At 44.3% G+C, this 25,190-nt stretch overlaps 1 protein-coding gene across 2 annotated transcripts in view; it reads left to right on the top strand.

Annotated features, from left to right (window-relative positions):
* The first annotated feature begins 1,572 nt into the window (after window positions 1-1,572).
* Window positions 1,573-25,190, top strand: part of LOC118697123 (ceramide synthase 4-like) — a 44,512-nt gene continuing 20,894 nt past the window's right edge. The window contains exons 1-2 of one of the 2 annotated variants that reach the window (XM_036399629.2): window positions 1,573-1,764; window positions 22,226-22,399. In XM_036399629.2, coding sequence (XP_036255522.1) covers window positions 22,227-22,399 — 173 coding nt within the window. In that variant the 5' untranslated portion in view covers window positions 1,573-1,764; window position 22,226. Of the gene's footprint in view, window positions 1,765-5,666; window positions 6,299-22,225; window positions 22,400-25,190 lie in introns of those variants that run through there. The other variant, XM_036399630.2, reaches the window with a different exon arrangement.

The raw sequence follows: 25,190 nt of genomic DNA, 5'->3' as shown, positions 1-25,190 counted from the left end.
TCCCTGAGAGGCAGTCAATGCCCCCAGCTTGTCAGTGTTGAAGAGGCATTGGGACAATGGCCTTAAGAGCAAGCTTTAGTTTTTGGTCAGCCCTGAAGAGTTCAGGCAGGTGGATGAGGTGGTTGTTGTAGGTCTCCTGTAGCAGGCACAGGGCCTGCAAGGTCCCTCTGGTGGCCAGCAGCCTAAGATAAGAAATGCCTAGTCATGATGACTGGACCTAAGAAACCCCTCTTCCGCCCTCGGACCCTTGTTATCTCTGTAAAATGATAGGTCACTTTTGCCTCGACCCTTACTACTGGACTGTTTTCCAAAACTCCTATACCCATATAAACCCCTATTTCTGCCCAGTTCAGCAGCAGAACTGTCACTGGGACCCTTTGAGAAGATATCAATGAAGACACCTCTGTGGAACCTCACACAGCCTTCTCCTCTCTCTCCCTGGTCTGCTGAGGCACTTTGAAAGCAAAGAGCTGAAATCACTAAAGAGCTGAAAATCACCAAAGAGCTGAAAATCACCAAAGAGCTGATCTCACTTAAGAGCTGAGCTTGCTAAGATTGCCAGCAGCTTTGAGCCTGCCTGAGAGGCCTGGACAGGTTGTGCTTAACTGGACTTCCCTGTCTGGGACACTCATGGCAGCCGGAGTCGGTGAGACCCCGAAAACCCCAGAGCTGCATTATATCCTCCAACTGAAATATTTGAGTCTGTTCAGTTCCTAGGGCTAGCTGCAGGGCTACAGGGTCCCACCTGTGCCATTGCAAGGCTTGGTGAAGCCCTGGCACTCTCTGGAGCAAGAGCCTTGGGGTGGGTATGAAAGGTGTATGCAATATGCAGCACGTGGCCACCAACTCATGAAGAGCTGAGAGACGTGATGAGGACTCAGCAGCCAGTGTTCTGTTCGTGGTGTTACCTCAAGTAACACCACTTGCACACATTCATCTCAGTACTTCTGTATGAATGCCAGAGAACCTGTGAATGAAATTTAAAGGCAAATGAATGGAAATGAAGTCAGTTTTGTTTCTAATAAAATCAGCTATTCAGTATATCATCCTGAGTTTTGCTGCGCTGGCTGTGCAAGGGAAAGGGAGGATGTTCTGACACTCCAGCAGGCTTGCCTGGGACACTTCACCCTCTTCAACAAAAATGTCAGCAAGGAACCCTTAAGTGTTCAGTGACGTGAGTCCTGAGGTCCTGACATTCACTCTGAAAATGGTGCTACAGGATGAAATCACAGCAGGTATGGGCAGAGCCAAGCACTACAGAAAGGGCACTGGATTGCTTGCTGAAGTTACAGTGTCTAATATTAGCCACAGGTCGGACACTTTAGAAAGCCTTTCAAGAAGGACAGAGGTTGTGGGACAGCTTTCCTGCCTGTAATCCCCTAGAGCAGCACACTCAACAGCAGGTCTTTGAGGCTTGTAACCCAAATCCTGCCAGGCTGCGCAGAGAGTACAAATGGCTCTTGGATACTTAGGTCTGTATCTAAAATAGGAACAAAGCTGCTCCCATGTGCCTCCCCACAGAGCTGGGGGAGGGGCTCACATGATATCTGAGAGTGTCCGTGGTGTCTGCATCTCTCCTCTTTCTACTTCACTTACAAAGTTGTACCTTTCTCTCAAGATACTGAACTTTGGCACCAGGCAATAAGCCACCTTCTCTGCACACCCAAGGTTGTAAGGATATCCAAGGACAACCAATTCAGGCTGATACATGGCAGGAAGAATGTGGAAGTAAGACAGTGCAGCAGCCGCCAGCAGCAGGAGCGGGTAAGTGAACTGCCATAAGCAGCGATGGGTGTGCGGTGTGGGACGTGCTGTCTCTGCACAGAGAATCTGAGGTCCCTCTCTGGCCCTAAACATTAGGGTTCAGAACCCAAATGACACCATAATAGCAGACACCAGTGTCAGAATATTGGGGTGGGGGTGCCAGCGGGAAAGAGAGTAAGTGGAGTTGTGTCAATGGGCATCACCTGTCACTGCAGGAGTTTAGGGCAGAGTTCAGGTAGCAAACAGCTGCTGAGAGACAGATAAGGGGGACCCAATTAAGCCCAAGCAAAAAATTTTGCATCAGGCTTGAACAAATGAAGAAACTAAATGGCACAGAATTCAGGATTATCTAAGTGGGAAAAAGGAAAGTACATACACCAAAATATCAAGACAATGGTGTTAACAGGAAGCTGCATGTTAACTTCCTAGGCAATAGTATGATCAAAAGGAATGTCTTGAGAGGGTGTTGGCCCTCAAAGAGGAGCTGTTATTCCAGAAAATTCATAGAAGACATTGCTTCTACAGGAATAGCCATTGGTAAATGGAAGGAGACCTAGAAGATTTTCAAATTTTCCTATTTAAGAATGTTCTTTAAATCCCACCAGCCACTCTGCATTTCAGGGTAACTAAGATGGCAGAGACCTGTTCAAAGCACTCTGAGCACACTCTCTAGGAGAGTATGTAATTTATAAAGGTCCTGTGAGTAAAACTAAGCTCTTGCTGCTGTAGTGTGCAGGCTTCGATAGCATTCACAGATCCAGGCTCTGCACCACTGGCTCATACATTCCATTCCATTACTGCTGTACAGTTTTTTTTAATTGCTAGACTCCTTCTGCTTAAGTCATGTAAAACCCAATACCCCACTGGCCACAGCCAGTGCCAAAATGATGCCACATCTGGTACTCTGAGCAAGCAGATGTGGAGGAACCCAGGTGGAGCTGGAATTCACAGCCTCTACAGAAGGAATCAACAGCAGACTTGGAACAGAGATACCTGCTTTCTGTGAAGACACTGGGGATTTATTTTAATGACCTGGCTTAGCTGATGACATGAAGACTTTAAGACTCCTCAGACTGTTAGTGTTAGGAGTGTTGGCATGAGTAATGTCACTGATTCAGAACATGAGCATTTCTAGAGAGGAGGTTTGGTGCAGTTAATCATGGTTGGGCTCCTCTTGAGAAGCATCAGTGATGTGTCAGCCATAGTATCTACCCCCTGACACCTTCATTGCCTGACCATAAACATATGCCTCACCATGATCTACAGGAAAGCCAGTTTCTGAGTTTGTCTGCTAGTGATGATTCTTTCAAAACTCCCACCTTACCCTGCTCTGACAAAAAGGCCATAAAGTGATAATAGAAAGGCATGTTCATAAGGATAGTCCTGTTAGCAACAGCATCTTATCAAATTTCAGGTGTAAATAATTGCACGTTCTTCCATGAACTACCTGTGCAGGTCCAGTTAGACACTGTCTCACAGCATCTTCTCTCAAGACCTGAGGAATTGCAGTATCTTCCAAAGACAAGCCTCCCCCTTTCTTCATAAACAGGATCTGTTTCAAGAGTAGATGAACCAATTCCATGAAAATGCTGTGTCCTGGTCTTGAGTTATAATGGCTTTGGGATCCTCACTAGGATGGAGAGGTGCACGAATAAGACAGTAGGATGAAGTGTTATGAGAGTCACAACTCAAGAGTGACTTAAATGCAAGAATCCACACAAGGTGAGATTTGTTGCAGATGGACCAATAAGGCTCCAGTGGGCAGCAGCTCTGCCCAGATCAGTGCCACAGCAGGCACAAGCATTCACTCACCATTGCCAGACCTGAGCACATCCAGCTCTAGGGGTACCAGTGCTCAATTGCATTTGGAGTTTCATAGAATTACAGAATGGCTTGGATTGGAAAGGACCTTTAGGTCCATCTCATTCCCACCCCTGCCATGGGGCAGGGACACCTTCCACTATCCCAGGTTGCTCCAAGTCCCATCCAGCCTGGCCTTGAACACTTCCAGGGATGGGACAGCCACAGCTTTCCTGGGTAAAGTGTGCCAGGCCTCACCATCATCACAGGGAAGAATTTTTTCCCAGTATCCCATCTAAGCCTGCCCTCTGGAAGTAGGAAGCCATTCCCCCTTGTCCTGTTCCTCCACTCCCCCTTGTCCTTCCTCCTTGCCCAAAGTCCCTTCCAAGCTCCCTTGGAGCCCCTTAAAGGAATAAAAGGGGCTCTGAGGTCTCCCTAGAGCCTTCTCCAGCCTGAACTAATTTTGCTTACCTCAGGTCCTGCTGACTGGGAGGAACTTAATTTTCCCACTCGAGGGTGCTGTTCCCATTGGCAAAGGCCAGCCTTCTGCTTTTCCAGTGCCCAGCATCACATCCCAGAGCTCACAGACAAAATGGCTATCAGGCTTGCTCAGAGCTTCATTTGGACACACTGAACAGGGTTTCAGAGGGTAACATTCTTGTGGACTCTAACTAGAGGACTTGTTTGACCTCTGAACATATTATCATCCTGTTCACAGTGGGCATCTGCTGGATAAATGATTACATTTTTATAAACCTGTGTATACTCATAAATATATTGTCATATAAATACTAACCCAGCAGGGGTTCAGCAGTCCATATTCTGAAATGATAAGTGATTTTGAAGTACCTCATATCCTAATTGTTTCATGAAGTATTGAACAAACCTGATAGGTAAGAGACTGGGTGCCCATCTTTGTCCTTCAGACCCCTTTGGATGTCTCAAGGTACAGATCCCAAAAAACCTGGTATCTTTCAAGGCTTAAAGGCAGCACACTGCAGAGGGATTGAGTAGCAGTATTCAGCACTTGTAATTCTAGACTCACCATGATTTATGATTATGGACTGCTGAGGCATGCAGGGTTAGCCCTTCTGAGCAAGGCTCTGCTCTGAGCTGCTTTGCTGTGCGGAGGTTGGTGCTGGGTTGTGCTGCTGCAGCTCTGCGTGCTGGGAACCCTCTGGTGAGGACACAGATGGGTCCTCCTGGGTGGGAGGACTTGGATCACATCTCTGTAACTAAAAGAGTCAAAGTGAACGCAAGGGAAATAAAAGGCAAACAACACCTGAGCACCTTCCTTTGCTCCGGGAGTCTTAGATGGTTTTGTTCCACCTATTGCACACACTGAAACAAGCAGACTTTTGCTTGTGGAAAGCCCAATCCCAATCCTTTGGAAGTCAGTGGGAGTTTTCGTCAGTGGGCTTCAGATCAGCCCCAGAAGAACTGGCTCTATAAATATGGTCATTGCAGATAAAGCACTGTTTTGAGATGGTTTCAGTGATGTCACACAAGGAGATACTGGACAACCACCTGCTTGTAGGTGTACAGGTGTCCCCTGGCGCTCTGAGAGGGCCAGAGTTTCCTGACAGGATTGTAAAACCAGGGCCCCAGTACTTTGTGCAACTATGGTCTCTGATATGCTGTGGCAACCTGGCTACTGTAACTGAGACTGTTTACAAGCCATCCCTTTGCCAGCAGCTGGACTGTGCATTGCCTAGTGGGAATGGAGCAGGTGGATTCAAATGGGTAAGCGAGAAAACTATCAGCAAGTCACGGTGTTTGTTTTAAAATTGTTCACATTTCTGTCTGCAAAGGTATTTATAACCATGCTCATCATAACCGTGCTGACTACAGCTTTAGAAAAGTCTGGCAAGAAAGAGCTGATGGACAGCATTTCAGTGAGACAAGGGAACAGCCTTAAGTGCTCCAAGAATGCATTACAGCACAGGAACAGCAAACAGGATCTGTGCTCCCAAGGCTTGAGAGCAAGAATGACGGAGTGGAATTTTTTTTGGCCTACGTAACACAGGACAGAATAGATCATCTCAAGGGGGTTTTTTTCCGGCCTTAAAATCTACACAGCTGTACTGCACTGATTCCAAAGCCGTGGTCCACAGAAGGAGCACTTTCTCCCTGTTTCTACTGAAATACTATGTATTACTTTAACCACTGTTTTCTGTGTAAAGAGCAGCTGCAATTTCGCTGAAGGAGCCCCGGGTCCCCCGCGCCGAGATCTCCCCGCGCGGCCGCCCTGAGCCGCCCTGGGCCGGGCGGGCAGGGCAGCGCCGGGAGCGGGGCAGAGACGAGCAGTGTCGGGAGCAGAGAGAGGCAGCGCCGGGAGCGGAGCGGGGCAGCGCCGGGAGCACAGAGAGGCAGTGCCGGGAGCGGAGCACAGAGAGGCAGCGCCGGGAGCGGAGCGGGGCAGCGCCGGGAGCGAGCAGAGAGCGTCAGCGCCGGGAGCAGAGAGAGGCAGTGCCGGGAGCGAGCAGAGAGGGCAGCGCCGGGAGCGGAGAGAGGCAGTGCCGGGAGCAGAGAGCGGCAGCGCCGGGAGCGGAGCAGAGAGGGCAGCGCCGGGAGCAGAGAGGGGCAGTGCCGGGAGCGAGCAGAGAGCGGCAGCGCCGGGAGCAGAGAGCGGCAGTGCCGGGCCCGCCGCCGGCTGCTCCGCCCGGGCGCGCGGGGGCCGCTCGCGGGGCGCGGCGGGGTCCGGGCCGGCGCCGCCCGGTGCGCGAGGCCGGAGGTGAGCGGGCGGCGCGCGGGGGCCGCGGGGCTGCGGGGCCGGGGGCGCTCAGCGCGCGGCGAGCACGGGAGCGTCGCTCTCACCCCGTGGCATGAAAAACGATGCGACTGAGGAAGATTTTCTTGGCAGCAATGAAAACTGTTCTCAGAGAAAAGGACGACAAAGCTGGGCAGGAGGCTGAGATATTTCGTTTGTGATTTGAATTGTTTTTTAGAAAGATTTGTGTAATGAGCAAAATTCAAGTAGGATAACGACAAAAAACCAACCAAGCAAAGCAACCCTAATTTTAGACTGTAGTTGCCGAAGACCTCAAATCAGATACTTGACAGCAAATTCCACTTCTGGAATCGTTTAAAGCCTGACCAGCTGGTAGGTTTTAGGAGGTAATGGCAATCAGATAAGAGTAAACTCAGGTGTCAGGGCATGAGGTGAGTGTTTCTGGAGCAGACCGGTGTTAATTTGCAGTCTGACAGCTGAATTTTAGCTCACCAGATTGGAAAATGCATCTTTATCTATATCAGTTTATCATCTTTTAAAGGTAATTCCTTCTTTTGAAAATGTAATATGGAGTTTTGTGAGATAAGTTTGGTCAAAGTCAGATGGAAGGTGTGTGTGAGAGGACGCATGTGGTGAAGTTTGTCCTCAGAAGGAATCTACCTCTCCTTCTGCCAACAGTGAGAACTGGGGTGAGGTGTGAGACTCAGCTGGTGATTGATGAATCTACATGCTCAGGTTTATCAAGATAGCCATGAGGCTTGAAAATGCAGAGGATTTTTTTCTGTATTTCTGTTTAAAAGAAAAAAGAAAAAAAAGGACAAAGCTTTTTTTTTACCTGGGAGTTGTACACTGAAAGATAAGACTTTGAGATGCTTATGTTCAGAGCAGTAAAGAAGCTGCCAAAATGGAAAAATGCAGCCAAAAGAGCTTTTTACTGAGAATCAAAGCTGCTGAGGCTTATTAGCTGTTAAAATCTGTTGAAATTTGCATATAATATTAATTTTCTTAATCTTATCCCTATCTAATGTCAGAGTTTTGTTAAGGAGATAAAGCAGAGTAGAGACTTCACAGCTTGACAACTGCTTCCAGACAGGAAGGAGGGTAAACACCTGCAATGAAAAATTATTATTGTCCTTTTCTTTTGTTGTAGTCTACCAAAATCCACAGAAATGGCTTTGTTTTGCTGTCACACCAGTAACTACAAGAGACTTGGCTCCTCTGTTCACATGTGGCAAAGATTAGATTCATGCTGCCAACCTTTCATGTTGGGCTGAAGGATTTCAGCTCTAATCAAAATTAAAAACTCGTCTGAGTTGCTGTCCTTTTCCCATGTTGTTGGACGGTGTCTGGGAAGCCCCTGCATTGCCAAATGAGAGACAAGTGGTGCTTGAGGATGTCTCAGCTATCTGCTCTTGCTTCCCAAGTCTGTCTGGGGACACCAACCTGTCTGAACTCCAGAGGCTCACGGTTGGGTACTCGTGCAGGCATCCTCACAGGCTTCAAAGTTCAGTTTCCTGGTATCTGCCTTTCTGTTGAAATAGAGTTAAATAAGGCTTCTTTTTAAAGCTTCTCCTCGTGATGGAGCTTTTTTCTTCACTTCCTGAGGTCACCAGATTGATGGAGCGCATTTCCATTGGGTTTTTAAACACCACTTACAGTTTCTGATGTCCTTTTGAATGCAGAACTTAAATGATGTCTGATCTGAAGGAGAGCATGAGCTCTGGAAAGTCAGTATCTTGACAACATCCAATCTTTTATAAACCTGCCAGTGTCCAATAAACACAAAAATTACTAATTCAGGCATTCCTGCAATTTATGTTTTTTCTGACAGGCCGCTAATTAGAATCCTTGATCATATTCATGAGCCCAAGAAGGCTCAAGAAGCAAAAAAGTGTCAGGAAAGTCCAATTGCTTTCTGTTCTTTGAGATACATAACAAGAAAATTGATACTGTTTTTCTAAATTTTTATTTTCTATTTTAGCTCTAGCTTTTATAAAACCCTCGATTCTTCCCTGCGAAGCTCTTTGGGGGAAATTGCTTTCAGGCTCATAGAGTTATCCAAATTTTTCTTTTCTGACATGTTTATGGCAGAGAACAATACTTTGCAGGGCAGGAAAGGAAGTGAAAGCCTTTGTAGATCACTTATTTTAGCATTATTCTAGGAAGTGGCTTATGTGGGCTCAATATACAGAAGTCAAACTGCAAAGCTGCTAATTCTGCTTGTGAAAAGTGACTGTGGTAAAGGAGTGTTTAGTCAATACAGCTACAGATGACAAGGCTCCAGCCATCTGGGCGCACGCCTGAGCTTGGTCTCCTTTTCTTCCAAGGCAGTTCCAAGGTACAGGTCCATGGGACTTGTCTTTTTGGAGAGCACTGTGCACAGAACTAGTACATGAGTTGGGTTTGTGACCAGTGCTTGAAGCAGATTGAGGCACATCACAGCTGAGCTGCAGCAGCTGGGTTGCCACCTGCCAAGGTCATGATGATTTGTCCAGACTTTGGAAGCAGTGGTTGTAAATGAAAGATCCCTCAGGGAATCTCCGGATCCTCATTCATAGCAAGTTTCTCTGCAAGAGAGTAAAATGCAGCTAGAATGTTATTGGACGCTACTTTTTCAGGTCTAAGATGAGTAGGGGATAGTTCTTTTAACTTGTTACTCACTCCTGAGAGAAATAGGAGAAAAATACAGGCATGGTGTTTGGTGTGATATGATCCAGAGGTTCCCTCAGTTGTGTATGTACACCCAGAAATTGCTTGGGGGTGCATCTATCACATATTTAGGCTTAATTTTCTGGTGGGTTTTTTGTGTGTGTGTGGTTTGGGTTTTTTGTTTGTTTGTTTGGGGGTTTTTTGTTTGTCTTTTTCTTTTTGTTGTTGTTGGTGGTTTTCGTTTGGTTTGGTTTTTTGGGTTTTTTTAGGTTCCTTTTGCAAAGGTCAGTAAGGACTCGATGATATGAATCCTGATATTTCCAGGTATGATGTAGCAGATGGGTGTTTGGAGCTCAGCAGAGGTACGGTTTCATTAGCTTGAGCTGCGTTCCTGTAGAGAGAGGTGCCACCTTTGCCAGGTCCAGGCCACATCTCATTTCCCCTAACAACTTACACCGAGCCTGCACAAATGATTTTGAAGCCGGGAGGTAAATTGCACTGAGGAACTGGCACGGGGTAAAATCACCCCCAAGTAATAAAACCAGAAAAAGTTTGGTTTAAACCCAGATCTTTTTCTCAAGCTGGTTCTCTGTGAAGCCTGACAAATCGCTGTGCAGAGCGTGGCAGGGTGGTGGCAGTGATGTGGGAGAGCTGGCCAGGAACGGGTGGAGGCCGGGGTCCAGTCTTTGATGGCTCTGTTGGTTTACTCTGGCTCTCAGTTGTAAGGAGCCTCTCTCAGCAGGGGGATCTTCATGCTGGAAAGAGCAGCAGTTTCATTTTAAGGACTGTAGTGGATCTCTCCACCCACTGATATAATCTTAAAGGAAGCACATCTGTTTCTTTTCCCACTCTGGTCCTCCAGTCTTAGGCTTTGTTCAGGTGAAAACAAACTTAGAAGAAAGGAGATTGTAGAACATGAAAGAACTGACATGCGCAAGTCAGAACAAATAGTCCATCTTGATTTTCTGTACTGTAGGGTGTAAGTAACATGTAGTTGTTCTTTGAAATGCTGAGTCATTATATCACAGCATTTTCTGAAAAATCACATTTGTTTAATACATTTAGGCTCATTAGATATATCCAGACATTACTATGACATAACAAGTCCACACTAAAATCCAGTGGGGGTGCAGCTGAACTGAGGGGCATGCAGTTTTGAACTGACTCCCCTTTAGCTGTGAATTTAGAGCCTGTTGATAAGAACAAAAGTGTCATGAGATTTCTGGAGTCAGAATTGTTTATTGTGCTCTGTGTTTTATATCCTGCTTGTATTTCCAATGTCTGTTCCAGGTTTCTTCCCTGTGGGAGAAAAGCCACGCTTTCATGTAAAGGAAAAGTAGAAGTCAAAAGGCTTACTTCAAAATAGATTGCTCTTGAGGAAGCCAAAATCTTGTCATTATTTCTTACAAGTAAAATTAATTATCCTCGTTCTAGTTAATAGTGAGATATTGAACATTTCAGTGGCATCCGTTGTAGGTGTAGAGTTTGCACATTTCCAGCCCCATTTCATTGCAGTGCCACACACTGCAGGTTCTGTTGTAAAGGCTGGAGCTCAGGAAGCCCCTAGACCTGGAGTGCACCTGAAAGGAGCTGTAGGGGAACCTCTGCCAGGAGCATGGACAGCCCTGGAATGCCCAGTGCAGCTTCTGGTCCTGGATGAGTTCCAGGAGCTGCTGCCAGCCCAGGCTGGGCCTGTGTGAAGCTGCCACAAAGGGCTGAGGATGCAGTGTTGTTCTCCACTGGATGCATCCTGGCCACCACAGGTGTTGGCAGAGCTCCTGTCCTTGGGCCTGCTTGTGGTGTGACTCAGTGCTGACCTGGCTGTGGGGTGCTTTTCACCTTAACTAGGTGTCTGCAAGTCTGTTCTGTGCCCTTAGCCACCCTCCTCATTCAAATTAAGGTTTGCATTTTATTGTGGGTCTCTGCTCTATGCATGTATTCACCTTTAGTATATCTGTATCGAAAGTTTCATATTTAATTCTACTGGCATTCTATAGCAGGTTCTTCTTAAGTAAAAAGAAAAAAAGTCATAATTTTCCCAGTTTTGAAAGTCCACTTAAGGCTGTTCTGTTGGGGGTTGTTTTTGTAGTGTATGCCTCAGCAGGTTTGTCCAGAATTAAACAGCAATGTCAAGAACCCAGTGCATGTTCCCCACTCCTTTTCCAATATGCATTAGTTTTAATTAATCCAGGAGTTTTATTTGGAAAAATAGGAAAGACATTCGAAGAGCACTGCAGTAATTCCATAAACTTTGAGACTGATTCACCTTTTACCGAAACTGGTTTTGATCAGAGCTAGTGTCTTTGTTTTAAAAGTCAGTTCCAAAAATAAAGAAATTCTTAAAATACTTTTCTTTCTGAGGTTGCTGCGCTGGTAGTCACAGGTTATGGCATATGCCTTCCAACCCAACAAATGCCAAGGCTTTAAATCAAAGCAGATAAGGAAAAATAAATTGTGAAAGAGGTAAACTACAGGCTGCGTTCACATTATTTTGTTTGTAATGAGCAGTGTTATTTTTATCCCTGAGGTACTATAAGAGCCTTTGGGACAACAGCTTCCCTGTCGTTCATCTGTCTGTCTTCATACATATTTGAAAGATCCTTCTGCAGGGTTTGAAAGATGAATTGTCAGAGTTTGTGTTTAATGTTTTCAAAGAAAAGATCAGAGGAATTTTTCTGTTTAGAGAGGATATTGAATTAAAAGCACGAAAGCAGAATTCCCCAAATAATCCCTTCTGTATGACTTTTCTTGTAAAGTTACTTGTGGTGAACTGAAGCAAGAAGAAAGTGACCCTCGGTATCAGCGTTTTAAAAATAAACCCTTAGCTCAGGCAGCTGAGCCAGGGCTGTGCCCGGGAGCCGGGGGTGCTGCTGGGATGGGGGATGGGGTGTCCGAGTTCTCTCTCAGACCCTTCAGCAAACACAGGCTCCTCAGTAGAGCAGGAGGGGGAGTCCGGCTTGAGGAGGGACTGTGTTCCTCAGAAGACCAAGAGGACCCCCAGGGCTGAGCAATCCCAATGAGCGCTGTCTGTGTCCAGCGGGATCCCTCATTGAAAGGGTGCCGCTGCACATGTGGTTATACCATCCCATAATGCCAGAATTACTGGATACATAGCACAGTTGTTGCAGCCTTCAAATCTTGACAAGGAATACACCGTCCTACAGTGATTTGTTTATGTAATAGATAAAGCTCCATTGGAGGCAGGTTCTCTTCATGTTAGCCACCTTCCAGCAAAGAAAAGAGCTCAATGCCTATGGAAACAACTGGAGTTTTTCATTCTGCTTTATAGGCTGCTCCTATCACAGAGCTTTTAAGTTATCTGCACTAATGAAGAATAATTCATATTCACATTTGTTTTTCAATGAACATCATCATGTGATAGATTGCATTACTCATTAAGCAGTAATGCTTGTGAAAAGTGATTCTCAATGGTTTTAATCTTGGAGAAAGGCAAATCTTTCTACCAGTTGCTATCTCAATGTTTTTGACATATTTTGCTTTTGCAGTAATGTTGGGAATGTAGATGTTCTCAGATAAAGTTTTATGTTTTGTGTTTTGAAATGAAAAATCATGAAAGCATGTACTAGTTTTACAGGTAGGAGTATAATTTAAAAGAATCTTAATTTTAGCATAATTAATTTTTTTTTCCCTAAGCTTTGGAACAGGCTGGGGAGTTTGCAAGAACAAATACCTGGGAAACTGATGGAACAGTTGATACTGAAATTTAAAGACAACTCATAGAAAGTAATTAAAGCCTGTGTGTTTCCTGCATGAGGGAGGAGAACGAGGGTTATGTGAAAAGTCATTTACTGTGTGTGTAGGTGTACTGCATTGTAATACAGGATGCTTCCCTCAACTTCACACAACAGATTAATCCTAAATGATAGGTAAGCACTTTTCTAATCTATGTTGGCATTAAGGATGATCCAATTCCACTTTGCTGTTTGATCTTTGCGAGGTCTGTGGCAGAGGTTGCACAGATCGGTCCCTGAGGCCTCCTTGTTTAACACAGCAGGTTCTCTTGTTTTGACCCAACATTGGCTGTTCAGGAGTTCAGCGCTCAGGGGGATGCTCAGATGTGCTGGTGTGATGAATTAGAAAACTTGACTGGGGAAATGGCCTGGCTGGAGGAGAAAGAGGGATAAGAGTGCTTGATTCACTGTAGGGCTTGACTGTATGAATTAGGAGCAATGGTGACACTTTGGGCTGCAGGGAAGTAGGAACTGTAGGTGAAACTATGGATGAAGAGCTTCTGAGGGCTGCACAGACTGTGGAACCTGGGGTGTGGCTGAAGACAAAAGGACAGGAGAGGAGGAGCTGTCCTGGAAGGGACCAGAAGGGCTTGCCAAGGGTGATTCTTAGAGGTGAGGAGAGGGCCATCACAACAGTACGATTATTTAGGAATGTTTATGCCTCAAAAGTGCTGGAGAGTCAGGTAATGCATTGGAGAAGCATTGCACTGTCACATGAGCTCATAAGAGGCTTTATTGAGCACTGTGTTGGTATTTTAATGTGATTCAAGTATGGCTTGGAAGCTTGAACCTACTACCTGCTTTTTGTTATTCTCAATTTTTAAGTTAGGATTAAACTTTTTAAGGCCTGGTATATGTTTGTAGAGTAGCAGGGTTAGTGATAATCTGTTGAGTGATTGCAGTCGATAGTAGAAACAGTGTCAGGGGTATGTATTGTAATGAATTATCTGGACAAATATTTTTTTGCTCCTCCAGCATCTGAACATCCACGCACATAAACTGGGTTATAAGGCCAGAACTTGTCTTTGGAAGAGTTTCTCACAAAGTTATTGCTGTCCAGGCTCAAAGTCTTGAGCCTTATTCAGTGTGTATTCTCACAGTGTGATTCCTTTTTGTGCCTTTCTCCTCCAAAATCTGGCAAAAGGCTTCTATTGGTGCATGAACGTGCTTGTTGGTACAGTCTTTGTGGATAAATAGCATTTCTGTTTAGAGGCTTTTTGGCAGTTTTTACTGTCTCTTAATTCAGATTGAAGGACATGATCTCATTAAGATTGCCTGACTCTTTCTTTGATACTGATAAAATTTAGAGAAAGAACAGGCGAGCAGTTCTAGGAGAAGTAATCTCCCTCTTGATTCTTTGAGTGATCTTCCAGCCTGACTTCTTAGCTCACTGTGGCCTGAGGCCAATAACTTGATTTTCTTCCTCAGTTCTATCAAGTGATGTCAGACAGTGATGGCTGTTTCTACAGTGAGACTGGAGGAAATAGTAGGTGTCAGGAGAAAGAATGAAGGAAAAAATGCAAAGAAATTGATAAGTAGCTCATTTGGGGTTTATAGGTACCTCCTTCTTATATTTTACATTTGCACTCTTGAGAAACCCACATAGGTCTGGACTGTGTGTTTTGTGGAGATGTTGTAGCTGGTGCTTTGACACCGGTGGTGTCTGATGTTCTTACTAAGCCATGATATGGTCTGTAGCTTTCTGCACAGGGATGTGGCCAAACAGTCAGCATGCAGTCTCCTGTGGTTTTCCGCTGATTTTTGTTTTGTTTTTGTTTGTTTGGACAGTTAATGTTCAGTAGCAGAACATTGTTCCCAAGTGTCAGGACAACAAGGTTTTTGTTACCTCACTCTGTCCTTGGAAGGCGTGTTACTTCATGTTAGCATGTAACAGGAATGTTACTGCATTTAATAATTCAGCCGTGAACTAGGTACCAGCCAAACAGCAAAAGTCTTCTTGCTTTTACCCTGATAATTCAATACAGCACTTTGTTTTTCAGATAGTTTTGTTTTTTTTGATGAGTGCTGCAGTTCAGCCCAGGTTTTTTGCAGCATTAGTAGGGAAGTATCTCCAGGTTCTTGGAGGAAAGATATGGTAGAAACAGCTGTGGTATTTCAAAATTTGAATCTACCTTCTTGGGTTTTTCTTAAGTTTCAGGAGAGGAGATTTGTGCTTCTTCAGGGATCTGCTTGGCAGGAGTTCATGGGAGACTCTCCTGGCAGGTAAAGGTGCTGATCTTCCAGGACCAGATCCAAGCACATGTAGTCCATTGCAACATGCAAGAAGACAAACAAACATGGTAGGAGGCAAAGGAGCATGAGCATGGAGCTGTTGTTTGAGCTCAAACACAAGCAGGAAGCATCAGGAAGGTGGGAGAGGTATGAATGGCCAAGAGCAATATAGAAATGTTGCCTGGGGAAAGAAGGATGCGAGGAGGAAAGCTGAAGCTCAGCTGGAGTGAGGGGTGTGAAGAGCACCCAGAGCAGCTTCTCAAAGTACATTGGTAGCAAGAGAGAGGCTAAGAAAAATTTGGACACGCTGCTCTGACCACCTTTTGACCAAAGACATGGTGAAGCCAGAAGTATCTGGGGCCTTTCGGCCTTGTTTTTAGCTGAATAAACTAATGCTTGTTTTTCACTGGGCAAAACCAGGAAGTTGTACTCGTTCCCCTCAGTGAGGGATGACTGAATGAGAAGAGCTGTCTGATTTGCATTCTGACGTGGTGAGTGACATCAGCTGAAACCCTGCTGTGCTGTGGGTGATACCTGCAGTCTGTTCAGAGCCAGCACTCACAGGCACAGCAGCCCAGCAGGGAAGGAGCTGGCAAGTGGAGCATAAGGTATGGGAGGTTAGTATGTACTTTATGCTGGGTGAGGAAGATGTTCTCTGCAGATCTAGGTAAGCAAGTTTGTCTATTGTGGGACTTTTATTTGCGGTTTCAAATATTTAATTGGGCATTTTAGGGGTTTTCTGCAACAGAGCTCTCCCAAAAGATGGAAATTTTGGCCTTTGAACAGAGCAGCGTGTGACTTGGAAAATGAATTTATTCTTGTATAAACAGCAGACATGAAATAATTTGGTAGGAAATGTCAGCTGGTAGATCTAGGTGAGGAGAACATCCAAAAGCTAGGAAGTTGAGGGTAATTGGACATTGGTGGAGAAACAAGGCTGCACAAATAATTTCAAATTTTCAGTTATCTTCCAAAAAAAAGGATATGGAGAACAGAGTCTGGGTGAGGAGAGTGAGCCTGGAGAACATAGTGTTGGTGATTACAAAGGTGAGGAGGTTGTGGTTTCATTTCTCTTGCTACTGGTCAGAGTTGAAACATCTTATTTGAGTCAAAAACAAATGGAGGTTCTGCCAGAAGCTGTAGTTTTAGGGAAAAGGGTATGTAGAGTCACAAGAGACAGAGAGAAGAAGGCTGAGGAACTAGAGAAATAAAGCAGAATTATCTGCAGGTAAAAAGAGATTAATGACAAAACTTGTACACGTGGTTGGAGATTCTGCATCAGTTATGGCCAGAGAAAGCAGGCTTGTAAAAATCTGCAAAAGAAGTTCAAAGAAATAGAGGTGTACAGGGTGATGAGTTCCATAGGAATGTTACTTTGACAGGTTGAGGAAGCATGCTAGGAGAGCTAAGGCCAATAAGTTGTTCATGGACTGGAACTATATGGAAAGGTTTAAATATCTTTTCATTACCATGGGAGGACCTTCTTAGGCATTTTTCTTAATTGATAACTTTCAGCTGAGTCCCTTGGACACTGTCCATCCATGGTTAAATTTACATTATAAGAAAAGCCTTAAAATGGTGAAGAACCAAGGGAAACAGTTTAAAAAGGATCTCGGGCAGGGGAAGTGTTGTTTTGAGTAAGGTGATATCTGAAAGCAGATATGACTCCAGGATGCTAACAGAGATGAGGAAATGGAAATGAACATATCAAAACTGAAGTGAAATTTGAAAAGCCTAATATATTCCCTTCAGGCAGGTGACTCTAACTAACTAATCTCTGTCTCAGTATCCTGAAAATAATGCTACCTGTAATTAAAAATTTTGGAGCAGAGATTTTTTTATCCATAAATTTTACCAAATCTTTAGTGATTTTTTTATCTATAAATTTTACCAAGTCTTGATATATATTAGGAGAAATGTATAAAAGATTTTACCAAGAAAAAAAGAAGCAAAAATTATCCTAGAACTATAATACTATAATACCAGTATTGTGATCATTAGTGTGAAAGTTTAAAAAAAGAAAAATCCTTGGAGATGGAGATTAAGATATTAAATATAATATGGGTGTTCAAAAGATAGCCTGTGCTATGTTAGTCAGAGCTTTATTTGATAAAATTATTTCTTTATACCTAAAAGAGACACAGTAATTTTTGTGTCTAAACTAGTAACTTCTCTTGGGTTGCTCTAACAAGTAGTTTTAGTTGAAGACATCAGAATTATGGAAAATATCAAACAAGAAACTGCCTAGAAAAGCTATCGGGAGAGAATTTACTCATGGAGTTCTTGGCTAATTGATTTCTTAGTAAAATGACTTAAAGGTTCAAAGACATAATAGGCAATGGAAACTCAAATTTAGGCAATATGGACCAGAGTAGGGCAGGAACACAATGGCTCCAAATTCCAGTTTGAAATAACAGGAACCTTTAGAACTATATGGAAGACTTTGTTTCTCAACCCCAGTTTCTTGGGAAGATAGGACAAGCCTCTCCATTTTGGTCTCCAGCAAATCAAGATTGAAGAAGCTTTTTTGGTTTTGTTTAGCCTCAACCCCATGGAAAAATAAAGCAGCTTGACTCGAGAAGCAGCATAACTGCATCTTGTGGTGGTGTGCTTCCCCATTAACTGGTGATTTCCCCTGTGGCAGTGCTGTGCTGCAGGGGATATTTGCATCCTGGGAAAACTGGCCCTACCAGGAAGGCTGCTGCAGGAATCCCCGCGCTGCTCTGGCAGCCAGGCCATTAACGTGGTGCTGCAATTAAACTAATAAGACTTGGCTGACCTAAATGGCTTGGCCCAGAGCCACTGCAGGGATGTTTGTACCTTTGGCATGGTTCACCCACAAACCTGTATAATCCACCTGCAGACAATGGCCCATGTCTGCTGTAATTGAGCACTCGAGGCCTCTGTAGCCAGTTCTTTCCAAGACGTGTGAGCTGTTTCTCTCTGTTTCGTCTCCACCCTTATCTGCTATAGTCACGCATGTAAATTTACATGAATATTTGTGTACCTATATATTAATGTTTTGCTTGGGAATGGAGTCTGTAAGTGAAGCAAGAGAGTAACTCTTTGAAGATGTAAGCAACAGTTAACATTGCCTGGGTAAACCTGCTTAGCCATTTTACCTGTGAAACGAGCAGTAACCTCCTTAGCTGGATGTCCTGCTTCTTCTCAAACAGTTCTGCTTTGAAAGCAAAACCAAGCACAAACCTGGCCCTGCAGGGTTCAGTGCAGTGGTGTTCTGTGGCTCAGGGTGGGGAGCCCTGCTGTGCTGCTCTGCTGCAGGCACTGCAGATGCAGCAATTCCTGCTCTCCTTGGAGCAGCCCAGCAAGCCCAACAGCAGAGACCTTTGCAATGCTGAGGATTCAGATGAGACCACTGTGTTCACAAAAACCAAAAAAACAAGCAACACCAGGAAAGGCAAGATTCAACAAAGTAAATACAGTGGATGAAGCCACTGGGCAGCAGAGTCCAGTTGCTTCAAGATCTTCTGGCTGTGTCACCTCAAAGGACCTCAGTGAAGTCTCCTCTTGGTGCACTATGGGCTTGGGAAGTGCTGAAGCCTTGTCCTCCCTTACCCAATGGTGTAGCTGTGATACTTCTCTGGTTTTGATTTCATCCTTACATGTACCTTTCTGCAACCAACCTAAAGCTGTTCTTTCAGCATTTACTATTTTGTTGGTTGGTTGTGAAGTCCTTATGTTGATCTGTCCAGTGTTTCCCACGGCTGTTTGTTATCTCTGCTCTTGCTGAGCTCTGTGTGAGGGGGTGTCTTCTCTGTTAGACCTGTGTTCAGAGCTGAAGGGTTTGGTTCTGCACATTCAAAAGCTACAGTGCAGGATAGGTGCTGTGTGAGGTGTAAAGAACTGAGAAAGAATGGGCCCACTTACACTTTTCTGTGGATGCTCAAAGGGCCTTTTAGACACACCATTGTCTTCAGCTTTCCAGCAGCCTTGACTTGAGAACTTGACCTGTATAAATTGCAAAAGATATATGTGTTGCTTCATGTAGTACCGTGTTCTGTATTTTTGGTTTTTTGTATTTTTTGTTCTGTATTTTCTGCAATGTGTAAAGACTGCTGCAAAGATGAAGAAATATTCCATGAGGGTGATCCTGCCTATCTGTGTTTTGCACACAAGAGTCAATTAGGTACTGGCTATTTGCTTCCTTAGCACACTGAATCTATATATCCCCCCTAAGCAAATTGGACGTCTATTTTATGTTCTTCCACAGAGAGTCCCCAGTGGAGTTCAGCTGCTGTTCTCTACCAGGTGTGGTTTTGTGTTGTTGCCAGATATAGACAGTTCTGGAGGGAGAATGTGGGAATGTGTAGCTGCAAAGCTGGCTGTGATGGCAGCTTTCCCCAGCATGCCTTCTGTCTGCACAGTGGGAAAACCTACTGAAGAAATGGTTTTTGAAGAGCTGAGTCAAAGAGGAAGTGTAATTTTTCCCTGGAGTTCTCCTAGGTATTCCTAATGATTTTCCCAACTAGAGCTGAGATTTTTAACAGCTGAGAAAGTTTACCAACATTTTGAGGTTGGTATGTTCAATGCCTGTAAAGTTCTTTGCAATTCAGACACCTCACTCTGGTTATCTGGCTCTTCAGGCTGGTGTCCAGTACTGTCTGAAGTGCACAAGTTGTTTTTTTTGGTGTGGTGTCACTATGCTTCATGGGGACAGGATGTTGAATTCATCCTAGGCTAAGCCCATATACAGTTTGCTTCTACACAAACACATTTTTCTCTAAAAAATGCAAGCTTTTATGGAGAAACCTGGGTTCACACAGTCTGTAGGAAATTTCGGGACATCCTGAAAAAATGGTTCACCGAGGTCTGGGGGTTCAGCACAGCCCCCCTGTCCTGTGGGCACAGGGCTGTGTCACCCAAGTGGAGCTGTAGCGTGTTTACTGAGCAGTCTGAAAAGCTTTTTCTGGCAGGTGTGTATGTGTGCTTCAGCTAGCTCTGTCACCAGGGAGCCATCACCAACCTCCATGGTCCTGGCTCCAGGTGCTTTTGCTGGAGCACTAAAGGGAAAGGAAACTGTCCCAAAGGATCCTACAGCCCTGCCAGAGGAGCAGTGGTTGGTAGCAATGTTCCCACCTCCAAACAGCCTTGGTGGGGACAGGCCCCTGAGAGCTGTAGACACTCGAGATTTGGCAGGCAATTCCAAAACTGCTGCATCCTGCTTGTCGGGCTCTTAGAACAGGATTTGAAGAATCTTTAAACTCTCTGTATCTCCATTTAGTGGAGATGTGCCAGTGGTTTTTGTCCAGGTATTGTCTGGAAGAAGAGCTAGAAGAAGGAATGGAGAGCAGCCTGGAAGTGGTATCAAAACTGCAGTTTCAAGAGGCCCAGGAGCTACACCAGCAAGAAAATACTGTTGATTATTGTCAAACTGAAGTCTAGTAAAAACCTGGATTGTTCTTGACAGTGCTAGTGAAGCCATACATCCACTTCTTTTGGTTGCAGTTCTTCAGTATGTCAGGTTTTTGATTTTTAGGAAGATTTTTATGCTGTGGGTTTTACTATGAAAAGCTGAAATCAGGCAGTGCACAGTGGAGGAGAAGAATGCATTTTTCATAAGATGGTTTTCCTTTTTCTTTGGGGAAAAGAGGAATGTTTTCCTCCTTTCTATATAAGATATATAAATTCTGTATATTATATATATTTTAGGGATTAGAATTTAGACTTTTATAAATATATAAGTGATTAGAAAGTTTTCATCCACTTACTATCAATTACACATATATTTTTAATCAGCTTTGTCCTCAAACCAAATTGGATATGCATGTGCCAGGAGAAATGAGTCAAATCTGAAGAAATAGCATCCTCTCCTTCTCGGTTGTAGTCAGATAAAAGAAACATTCAGGGGAATAGTAAAGTCCAAATCAAGAAAAGATCTCACATTTCCTTCCAGTGCCTGAAGGGGGCCTACAAGAAAGATGGAGAGATACTTTTTCAAGGGCTTGGAGGGATTGGACATGGAGGAATGCCTTCAAACTGAGAGAGATGGGATATTAGGAAGAAATTCTTCCCCATGAGGGTGGGCAGGCCCTGGCACAGGGTGCCCAGAGCAGCTGTGGCTGCCCCTGCATCCCTGGCAGTGCCCAAGGCCAGGCTGGACAGGGCTGGGAGCAGCCTGGGACAGTGGGAGGTGTCCCTGCCATGGCAGGGGGTGGAATGAAATTCAAGGTCCTGTCTAACCCAACCCATTCTATGACTCCAGGGCTGTGATTCAGAAAATATCCCTCAGATACCAAAATTGTAGAATGAGTTTAACAGAGAAATTGCATCAGAATTAAAGATATCTTCAAAATAAAATGACTGCTTAATTTTTATTTGATAGGCAGTTCTTGCAGAAAATAGGCCAGGCCATGGGACTGTGCTTGAAGAGAAGCTTTATAATACTTGGGCCAGACACTTAAATTCTATGCTTTTTCCCTAGTTTCCTAAGGTGGCATTTCCTGTGCACTGTTCTGATTATCTCAAGGGGCATTTCATTCCCATATTCTTCTTCTGTGCTTACACAGAGTTTGTTTGACTTCAGAGCTTCTGTTTGGGATGTTGGTTGTTACCAGCTAAGAATGAGCAATGTGTATTGGAGGGTGGTGCAGCTCATATTTCTGTATGAGGTAGAGTTATCTAGAAACAGTATTTGTGTGTTGAATTGTCACATCAACATTCTGCTGTCCATTTTGCTGCTAAACTCACTGATCATATATGTAGATTCTACATTCAAGCATAGTCTTTAAAATTACTTTAAGAACACAGCACAAAATCTGCCTAGCACAAAAATTCTTACCTGAAGTACCTTCCTTAATAATTCAAAGCAAAAAGATGATTTCTTTTCTTTTCTAAGGCGAAGTCTCAGAATAATAATGCATACACACACACACACACACATACACATAATGGAATTACAATCTGTAAATAGAATCAAATAAATGCAAAAGATCAAAAACTGAAAAATAAGGATACATACATAAAAAGTAGAGCAGACTTGCCACATCCCCACAATACCTAGCTGTAGAGAGGAATCTCTGAACTGAGAAGTTTGGCACTAATACTCTGTTGAATTCTGAGGCACTTTTGTCCATTTTACCCCTGTTTTGGTTCAGTGCCAGGAGTCAGCATTTCCCAAGCACACGATAAGGATCTGTGAACAGGTTATCAGTTCTTTGGGCAGTGCTGTGTCCCACAGCCAGATGCCACCTCAGCAAGGGTGTAATCCTTCCTTGGCTTGTGCTGACAGGTTTTCTGTGTGCAGGGCTCACTCGATTCTGGTCTCTCCTCCTTCCAGGATGGCTCGCTCTCTGTATGAGTGGCTGTGGCAGCACGAGTTCTGGCTGCCCCCAGGAATCACCTGGGAGGACATGCAAGAGTCTGAAGACACTCATTACCCTCAGCCTCGTGATCTCCTGCTCAGTATCCCTTTTGCTTTAATCTTGGTAGTCATTCGGTGTGCCTTTGAAAGGTAAGTTATTTAATACTGTTTGTGGTTTCTTAGGTACAATGGGAGCAGTTTGGGTCCAAAAGCTGGCTTTATTGTCTGTGCCAATGCATGACTGAAGAGATCCACAGAGACTCCATGTCACAGTCTGCTGGCATTTTTCAGCACCTTCCTTTCAGCCCTGTGTACTGGCTAAAGAAGTGTGTTGAATGTAGAGCACAAACCCTATCCTTAGGGTCTATTTGCAAGCACTGTGACTTTGTACACATTGAACAGATCAGTGTAGGTGAGGTTTATGTGTGTGTTTTGCTGGTTTGTGTGTGTTGCATGTTACTTGCTGTTTCTGGGTTGAGTGTGGCAGAAATCATGTTAAGACTCCATCATACAGTAAAGTCTCCTTTATCTTGGGTGATGGGGATGTGGAGTATTGCACCTGACAGACAAACCTGAGCAAGATGCATCAGACTGGGCTGAGCCCTGTGCCTCAGCATCAGCCCTGCCTGGCACAGGGGTGTGTGGCACTGATCCCCATGTGGGCTGGCAGTGCCACTGCTCTCCTCTGCCAGGGACAGACATTTGCAGCTGCTTCCTCTGTCTTGAAGTTGCTACAGACCCTTCAGTGCTGGGCTGCCAGGATTTCTGCTCCTCTCGTTCTGCTACCAAATCTGCTTTTGGGGCTGCTTTTTGCAAACTCTGTGATATCATCCTCCAGTGCTGGCACAAGAAGTTACTCTGACTCAAGGATCTTTCTGGCCAGAACCATTTGAATGTTTTTCACATTACATTTCAGCACAGAAAATTTGGGCCTTATGACAAAAGTAAGGGCCTTATGACAATAGCAAGAAATCCTGCAGGTGTCACTAACTCTGAGTTTAATCATTAAAGTCCTGAACTGGTGCCATTGCTTAATGCAGTTTGGTCAGTAGTTAATGTGGTTGGTGACACATGATTTGCTGGTGGAAAACAGATTTACTACAGCATTAACTGTTGATAAGACTGCAGAGCAAGTTCCCTTCATGATTTTGAATACACTTTAAAGTGGTTTTCAGTATATTCAAAACACAGTACTCTTAGTAGCTCTCTGAATAAGTAATAATTCAAAATCTTCATTGGTTTTAAGTTTGGAAAGAGGGGAAAATGACAATTTAAAAAACGTTTTATTATTCTCTTTTGAAAAGTGGGTGCACAACAAAATGGAAATGGACTTTTCTGTAGACTAGAAGGATGTTTCTTCTGCAGATTCTCTGTGACACAAGGGTAGCTTGGAAAAAACTATAGAAGTTGAAATGATTCAGAACTCTCCTATAAGAATGTTTTTATCTAAAAATAGTAGCTGTAAGTTGGGGTATTTTATTAAAACTAAATGTGTGAATAATTACTGAAATAATCATTTTAGGATGATACAAGATTGGAATTAAAATATCTTCTTTGTAAACAATATGTTCAGTGTGCATTCCATAAATTCCATGGTTTTTGTCCTACACTTTCCTGGGTACAGGGCATCTTGGTTACCTCTATTCATGTGGAAACCAAGGTGCTCTGGGTAGCCATTAAAACACAAGTGACTCACATTTCTTTCCTGCTGGTGCAGAGACCTGGCTGGATTCCTACTCCTCCAGGTGGGCCCTGCTGGTGGGTGACACAGATGTGCTTCTGGTGTGGAGCTGGAAATGGGGCCCATGTGCCACTGATGGCACTTGGCCAGTTTATGGCTCCCCAGTGCAAGACATGGCCGGGAAGGAGGAGCCAAACTCTTCCCAGTGGTGGCTCCTGACAGGACATGAAGCAGTGGGCACAAACTGAAATGCATGATGCTCCATCTGCACACACAAAAACTCTCTTCCTACTGTGACGGTGGTCAAACATTGGAACAGTTTCCCCAGAGAGGGAAGGAGTCTGCCTGGGCAGAGATACACAACACCCAGCTGGACACAGCCCAGGCAGCTGCTGGAGCAGCAGAGCAGGGCTGGGTCATCTCCAGAGGCCCCTTTCAGCATCTCTGATTCTGTGCTTCTGTCACTCCGTCCCTTTATTTGCTTACCTCCTGCCACACCACTCCCAGTCAATCTAAATATCTTTTTCATCTGCTTTTAGATGCCAATGCCCAAGTAAAAAGATTTTTTTCTTTCCCATCCAAGTGCTGCCTCAGCTGGGAGTGTTTCCACAGGCCTGGTCCTACTCATTAATTTTAAAGCTGTTTTGATTCACAAACTTCATTAAATTAAAGCTGCATGTCACACCCTTGAAAAAGATAACATCACAAGCCCATTTTACAGGTCCAGGAAACCTATAATCATAGTACTATTTTACCTATGCAAATTACAAGCCGGTGTTCTGAGCTGTATTCTTGTTTGTCCTAACTGTGCAGTAATTTATTTCAGCATGACTTTTTCTCATTCTGAATCATTACTGTTTCACATCCAGTTCATCCCGGAGAAGAAATCTTCCCCTGGGAAGGTGAGGTGTGAATCCAGCCCTCAGTTTCTCCATTGCCTTATCTGTATCTTTAAACAGTGGCACTGGCCCTGTTTAAAATAATTTATACCAAGTTTTAGAACTGCAGAAGGAAACGTTTATTTCTCATTTTCTGTGTAGATAACCCTGACTGTATATTTTTGGACACCTAGTCTGCAGATTGAAATGAGTGGCTGTAACTAGGGACAGGTTTGGGTTTAGTGGCTGTAGCTTGCCCTGTGGCAACTTATTCTGCCTTCAGCCACCACCAGCTATTACTTGCAACTCTGCATTGGGTGCCAAGTTTTTCTCTCTCTAGATAGTTCCTGGTGGTGTCTGCTTTGGGATTTCAGACATGTTA

This window comes from Molothrus ater, chromosome 26, assembly GCF_012460135.2.
Source record: "Molothrus ater isolate BHLD 08-10-18 breed brown headed cowbird chromosome 26, BPBGC_Mater_1.1, whole genome shotgun sequence".
Lineage (NCBI taxonomy): Eukaryota > Metazoa > Chordata > Aves > Passeriformes > Icteridae > Molothrus > Molothrus ater.
This window is presented reverse-complemented; position numbering and strand designations above follow the sequence as displayed.